Source organism: Saccostrea echinata, unplaced genomic scaffold (genome assembly GCF_033153115.1).
Source record: "Saccostrea echinata isolate AGI-Se365-2 ecotype Australia unplaced genomic scaffold, CSIRO_AGI_Sech_v1 ptg000024l, whole genome shotgun sequence".
In the NCBI taxonomy this organism is placed as follows: Eukaryota; Metazoa; Mollusca; class Bivalvia; order Ostreida; family Ostreidae; genus Saccostrea; species Saccostrea echinata.
The window spans coordinates 3,796,019-3,804,080 of NW_026889773.1; the positions used below are offsets into that span (position 1 = coordinate 3,796,019).

General features: G+C 34.5%; 1 protein-coding gene across 1 annotated transcript; it reads left to right on the plus strand.

The window, feature by feature from the left end:
- The first annotated feature begins 233 nt into the window (after positions 1-233).
- Positions 234-1,463, plus strand: LOC133191755 (C-C chemokine receptor type 3-like). The gene has a single exon (XM_061327492.1). The coding sequence runs from the start codon at positions 255-257 to the stop codon at positions 1,461-1,463; it is 1,209 nt and encodes a 402-aa protein (XP_061183476.1). The 5' UTR covers positions 234-254.
- The last annotated feature ends 6,599 nt before the right edge of the window (positions 1,464-8,062 follow it).

The following is an 8,062-nucleotide window of genomic DNA, read 5'->3' on the forward strand; positions in this document are numbered from 1 at the left end:
ACTAAATCCTAGACATTGAATAGTTTATAAGTTTGGACGAATATAAAAGACTGTTGCACAAAATTAAAGCTATCAAAGAGGTAACAAACAAAACCAACAAGAAACTGAACACTATATTTCAAAAACATAGAATAGACTAAAATGATGTTTCGGAATGGTAAATTATGATTTTTATGGTTTCGAGTGAAAATCAATTTTACCACATTATATTATTTTTGTTTCAGAAGTTAATCTGAGCAGATTCTTTTCTGAAGATGATGAATTCAACAGTTGTGCCATTTTCTGCGACTGCAACATCAGAGGTGAGCGCCACAGAAACCAAAAGTCAAACGTCAGGAGACATTATAAATGCTGTTTATCCACCAATTCTCATATTTGTTGGAGTCACGTGTAATGTACTCATCATATTGGTCATGCGCACAAAACAGTTTTGTAGACAATCAACGTCTGTCTTCATGACAACCAGCGCTGTTAATGACGCTCTAAGTCTAGTGATATCCATGACAACACACTGGCTTTACGTTAGTTTTGAAGGGATTTATTATCGAAATGATGTGAAAGGCATCTGTAAATTCCTAGACTTTTACGGGTGGGGGAACTGTGACTTCGGTATTTTGATCACAAGTATGATGACCGTAGACCGGGCTTTAGCAATGACGTTTCCCTTAAGGTTCAAAACGAAATCAATCAAGCGAGCAAGAGTTGTGGTTCTTGTCACAGTCCTGATTGTTGTCGCCAAGGAATTTCATTTCCTCATTGGATCCAATATGGTTCCGGAATCGCGGAAAGAAAGGCTCTGTGATGTATTTCCAGGAACTGAGTCATACAAATTTTTCTGGAAGCAGGTTTGGCCTTGGTTACATCTTGTATATCTTTCTGTGTGTTTCATCATCATCATGGGGAGTAACTCTGTTCTCCTACTTCAGATACTCAAATCATCTAATTTCCAGAAAATCTTCAAGAAAACTAGCAAAAATTCCAAAGTGACTGAACAAACCAAATTCAATTACAGTACTCGGATGAGAAAACAATTACATACCATAGCACCTATGTTGATTGGAGAGTCCTTAGTACTGTTATTGTTAACGTTTCCTTTCTCCGTCCAATTATCCATATCAGGATACGACCCAGAGTTTTACAGTACACCAGATATGGGACTGCTATTCTCTGTGACTTTTTACATGCTTTACACCAATAAATGTGTTACATTCTTTGTTTACCTTGTGACTGGTGGTAAATTTAGAAAATCACTGAAACAGATTTTCAGAAGATGGTTCAAAGGAAAGAAGAGCGTGAGGAAAAATCAATTCAATAATTTTTCTAAGTGGTATTCAATTAAAGGAGATTTACAGACAATGAAGCCTATCTGTAGGAGCCCGAGCAGCGAGGTCTGGAACACAGGAAGCTCATTATCATCGGACATTCAGACAGAGACCAGTTTTGTTGTGTCTACACATCTGTAAACGACAAACATTTAGAATGTTTGAACAAACTATGTTAACTTCATTCATTGACTCTGTTTTTCTTTTTATTTAAATTTTGTAAAATGCAATATGTTATTTGTAAAATACTTTTTCCACGTACATGTGTTATTGATTGAAAATCTGAATTTCTAGTCAAGAGGTAAAAAACGTGAAGATAATAATGCCTTGGAATACTTTTTTTTTAAATTTCATATTGATAAAAGAAGAGCGCACGGATACCTGAAGGGATAAGTATCATATGTAGTGATTGCTTTTTTCTTATTCAATATATGGGGCTCACAGCGGGTGTGACCGGTCTACAGGGGATGCTTACTCCTCCAAGGCATCTGGTCCCATCTCTGGAATTTCCAGGGGTCCCTGTTTATGCCGTATTCACATATTTGTATTGTTTCTAGTTTTTATGAGATCGATCACTGTTCGTTATCTTCACTCTTTTTAAATATAAAAAAAAATATTGAGTGCTTATTTTCAAAGCTTCCATTTGCAAAACTTTGCTGGGAAACGTACCGCTTAGTCTAACAAAATTTGTTTTGCATCAATTTAAATAATTTATATGTAATGACTCGGCTAAACGGTCACCAATTATGCAGCCGGAGTTGTTCAAACCGTAATATCCTTGGCAGGGTTGTTTAGATATGCTTAAATCGTCATTACAGAAAACATTTTAATCAGACAATGAAATCGTCTGAAAAGAATTTGACTTTTGGAAATACATCTGTATTTAAGGAATGAATATACTGTATAGCCTTGGTTGGGAAAGTTAAGGCTTTATAAACCGCGAAGAGGTTTATGAAAAAAAAAACGTAAATTGTTCCAATCCAGGTCATTCTTTGGTAGGTAATAAATTTATTCCTTATAAATTTATTTTCTTTCATAAAAATTAAGGGTTACAAATAATACAATTTCATTTCAAAAATGTTTCAAGTTGTAAAAATTGTAATATATGAAGACAACAGTAAGCAAGCTCAAAAGTGTGCTACTTGTCATGATCGGGCAAACGGAAATTCAGTATGAAAATAATAGCCTAAAAATTTGCATGAAAAATGTCGTCAACATTGGCCTAACTGAAAGATTGAATTTTCTGACAAGGTAATTAGATCAACCGTAAAATAAGCTAAATTTTGACTTTTAACGAGACTGTTGATTTTGTTGTTTTATCAACTTTTTTTTCAATGGCTTGCCTCGTTTTAGAAGTTGTCCATGCATACAGCATGCCCGTGTGTATCTAATCAACTGAGAGACATAGACTCCATATGCAGGTGATAATAGTATATTGCTACATTAAGGGGGGGGTTGCCGATAGAAAAGTTTCATCAAGTTTATCTTAAAGTTTTGCTGTTAGGTTAAGACTAACGTGTTTCTAGTAAAGTATCCAAATATGAAACAGATGCGTCAGACTCTATGGTATCTTTTATGTCGAGTTCAAAGGGATATGTCGAATCAAAGAGGGAATGAAAACAACATTGTTAATTGATGACATGTCGTCTAATGTTGAATTGAAAGTTGCAGCAAGAGACTTCTTTCCATGCAGAAGTTTTTGAATAAAATCTGCTTCATATGAAAATAAAATAAATCTGTTAATAACGGGGCGCAATTAGTACCCTTGGGATTTCCAACAGACTGTTGGAAGACTTGATCTCCAAAACCACATCGATTTGTCAATCAGAAACTCAAGCAACTTTTTAATATCATCTTCGGAGTACTTGTGTGTACAATCAGTGTGTTTTAAACAAAATAATCTTGCAAACGACCAATGACAAGATAAGTATTTTTACAAGTACCATTTTAATTGAAAAAGCAGCTGTCAATGATGTCAAAAAAGCTTGGACTTTATCTTGGGGACTGTTGTACAAAGTGTTGAAAAGGCGAATGTTTTATTGTTGGTAAAATTTTGTGATTTTCCTAAAAATCCACCTCTGATTTACAAAATTTCTCGAATATATTGTTGTACAGTACTCCTGACGTTCTTCTTCACTGTAAGCAGATTTTTACGTTTTTGATGAAGTATGCGCAGAATTTTTAGCGAGCATTCAATTTTGGCATTATTCGCGAGGGTGAAATTGAATATCGCTAACAATTCGTTCCAAATTCATGGTAATAGATATCTATCTCCACAACTTAAAAGCGCTAAAATTGCTATTCGCTAAAATATATTTACAAAATTTTAATGATAATTCACTACATTCGCGTCCTGATAAAAATTCCACATATACGTTAGTATGATAACAATTATTTCACCATATCCAGAATGATAAGTACATGTATAATTCGTCACTTCAATTTTCCGGAGAAGTGCATCAGAGCCAGTGACAATCATATTGTACAGAAAACTCATGATGTGCAGAACTCATGTGTCTTCTCTCTGGCATAGATGTCAATTTCAAAAACTATAAATTTCCTCAGAAATGCAAAATAGGAGATATCAACAATGAAATATCTGAGTAAATCAAAGGCAATAATTACATTTACCTGTACTACATTTTCAACTGTGAAATACTGTAATTTATCCATTTAATAAAAGTGATATTTTTTTTCATTTTGAAAATATCAAAATTGCGTCAAACCCGATTTTTTTTCTCTTCAAGAATAGTGTAATAAAAAAAATACTGTCTTTTATTAGCGAAAGTAAATAAATAATCCTGACAGTCTAAAACCGCCCAAGTTTTCTCCAAATAGATATTAATATCCATGTTTACCATTTTCGATCTCACATTCGCCTAGTTATGACGTCTCAGAACCGCTTAACTTTGATATCACACCCTATGACACTGTGTTACACAGTGTAAAAGACAGAGGCAAAAGGAAAATCAAAGAAAATATGATAAACCGAAAATTTATTATTTTATAGGTGGAGATGGACCTCTTTCACTCGTGCGACAGGATTCGACCTAACGACAGACTGTATTTGCAAAAAAAGTCATTGTATCGACTATAGAATTTGTGAAATGTTTGCTTCAATTGAGATTGCAGATACCCTAGTATCATCAACTGGTTCGGCAGTAGCCCTCCTAGTCTTAGAAATTGTTCTTGCTCCTTAGTTGGCTGATATCTTTTTGGAATTTATGTGAAGGAATATTTATTCAAAAAAATTCAACATAAAAGCTCTTGCTGAGTTGCCTTCAATTTCACATTCAGCTATATCAACGATGTTTCATCAATTCACATGCATTTGAAGATAACGATAAGTTATCATGCTAAATAGTACAATGAACGGTACAAATTGAGAGTAGAGCAAACACGAACTTCCGAAATGAAAAGGGTGAGAATGAAAAAAAAAATATCTACAAACAATACAAATCTGTGAACAGCTAGGGCACAAAACAAGGACCCCCAAAAATTCAAGAGGTGGGTTAGGTGCCTTTGAGGAGTAAGCATATCTTGTTGACCTGCCCCCCCCCTCCCCCCCCCCCCCATCTTGAGCCCTATATTTTGATCAGGTAGACGGAGCATTCCGTAATCAAATAAAGTATAGAAACAAAGGCCTAACAATTTGTATAAAACACGTCAGCCAAAATACAACCCAATGATAGCTTATATTTGTTACATGTAACAAGGTCCTTATATCGACCATAGAATTTACGAAAAACTGACTTTAAACTAGGTGGTTAAATTCATGTAACATTGTATCATCAACTTATACGTCAGTAGCATGCCTCGTTTTAAAAAATTGATCATTCTCATAGCATGCTTTTGAGTATCGAGTAAGTTGGGAGATGTAAACACCATATACAGGTGATAGAAGAATATTACGACATAAAAAGGAAAGTTCGTCGTCAACTACAATTTAGCTGTTAGCTGGCCCTTATTGTCTATATTCTGCGAAACATCCTAATTTGAAACAGATGTGGCAGACTCTGTGGTGTCTCTTTTTCAAGTTCACTATAATTTTCCGAGTCGACCTATGAATAGAATCACAAGATACGAAAATTTCCGATCGCGTTCCATTTTCATTTATTTTTTTTAAAAAAGCAGTTGTATTTGATACCAAAAATCCAAGTTTTAATTTATCGTGAGGAATAGTTGGATAAATTGTAGGAAAGTGATCTTGAATTTTCTAGGTTCTTTGTTGTTTTTGAGAATCCACAATAGTACTTCTGAAGTTTCTCCTTAACAGCAGGTAATATTTTTGTAAGGAGTAAAGAGAGGGGTGCTGTAGAGCATTTGCTGGAACCGGCCATATGTATTTTTGTTGGTAAGGATTTTTATGAAATTTAGGAATCCAGTATACGTAAGGTAGTTCGAACTCACCTTGGTTGACTGGAATGTTAAAAGTATTAAAGACTGAAATGTGATTTTGAAGAATTTCATTCATAAAAAAAACAGCAGAGGTGGGATCGAATGCCATGAAAGCATTCCATTTTGACTGGTTAAGCTTGCCATAAGTCCTTTATATTGATCGGGTAAACGGAGAATTCCGTGAACAATGCAGCATGAAATCAATTGCCTAATCATTTGTATGAAATATGTCCAGTCATCATTCGATGTAACGACAGTTTTTTTTTCCGCTAACAGGGTTGACGGCATTGTATTCATCATAGAAGTTGCGAAATGTTGCCTTTAAACAGTATTGTCTTTACCTTTGTAACATCAACTTATTTGTTATTTCAGCCTGTCTTCATTTAAAAAGTGTTCTTATACAAAACATGCTCTTGTCTATTAACCTTACTGGAATACATAAACACCATATGCAGACAATAATAATTTACCGATATTGCTACATAAAATGAGAGTTGACTGTAAAGAGATTGAATTCACAGCGTTTATCTAGCTGTTAGTTTGCAATCATTGTCTTAATTTCTCTAGTAAAATAACCAATTTGAGAAGGATGTATCAGATATGTATTGTCTTTTATTTCGAGCTCAGTAATCAGTAAGATGTATTAATTCAACGTATTGAATGAAAATGAATATTGTTAATAAAATAATGAAAGAAAAAGTGAGCAAGCTCACATACCCCACGCTCACCCAAAACTCAACAATGCAACACGTTTTAAATACACAGTATAATAATTCAAAAAGGGGCATTACTTGCAAAAAATCATCACATCAAAACTTCTTGCATATAAGGACATTCAAATCTTTGTATGTTACAAATTTAATTGGGCTGAAGTTTCTAGATAAATAATGGAATCAAAATTTCTTGGTAATATACAAATCTATACATTATGTCTGAAATACCTACAAAGTTTCAGGAAATTCAGTGCAGGAGTTATGCTGACAAACTGTTATTTAAATTCCTCAGTGATTTCGATTTGTTATGAGTGTAAGTCCATGTCCAACACATGACAATTTACACATTTAAATAATTGATGGAAACAAAATTATGATGTAGTCATATGAATTTGTTTATATACTGTACTTATGAAATTATTTAAGGCAAAGCACCAATTTGAAGGGGGGTGAGGGGTGGGGGTGGGGGTGAGAACTATCCAAGATTGTGTGTGTGTGTGTGTGTGTGTGTGTGTTAAATCATTAATATTTTGATATCAAAACCAATAGGGGTCTTTTAAGGTCATAAAATATTTCACATAAAATTTCATTACAAAAGCTGATTCCAGTGGATTTCCTTATTACCTCACTGGAAAGTTTCTTCAATAATAGGCAAAACTCTTAAGGCAAAAATAATGCAATAGGAATTTCCTTGTAATATGCATATCTGCAAAGTTTAACCAAATTCTGTGCAGCGGTTTAAGAGGAGTTGCACTAACAAACTGTTCGTATCTATATTCAAGATATGGCCAAAAATCTAAGTTGAAAAGTGCCGAAATCCCCAGAAAAATAAAGGAATCGGAATTTCCTGGTAATATGCACATCTACACACTGTGTACTAAATATCTGCAAAGTTTGACCAAATTCTGTACAGCGGTTTAAGAGGAGTTGCGCTGACAAACTGTTCATCTCTATATTCAAGATATGGCCAAAAATCTAAGTTGAAAAGTGCAGAAATTCCCAGAAAAATGATGGAATCGGAATTTCCTGGTAATTTGCAATTCTACACATTGTGTCCTAAATATCTGCAAAGTTTGACAAAATTCTGTGCAGCGGTTTATGAGGAGTTGCGCTGACAAACTGTTCATCTCTATATTCAAGATATGGCCAAAAATCTAAGTCGGAAAGTGCCGAAATTCCCATAAAAAATAAAGGAATCGGAATTTCCTGGTAACATGCACATCTACACATTGTGTCCTAAATATCTGCAAAGTTTGACAAAATTCTGTGCAGCGGTTTATGAGGAGTTGCGCTGACAACTGTTCATCTCTGTATTCAACATATGACCAAAAATCTAAGTTGAAAAGTGCCAAAATTCCCATAAAAAATAAAGGAATCGGAATTCCCTGGTAATATGCTCATCTACACATTGTGTCCTAAATATCTGCAGAGTTTGATGAAATTCTGTGCAGCAGTTTATGAGGAGTTGCGCTGACAAAAAAACAGGACTGACGGACTGACTGACTGACACACTGACTGACGGACGGGTCAAAAACATTATACCCCCCTCAACTTGTTGCGTGGGGTATAATTATTGATAAAACGTCGTCGATGTGTCTTAATGTAGAATTGATGGCCACAGCATGAGAC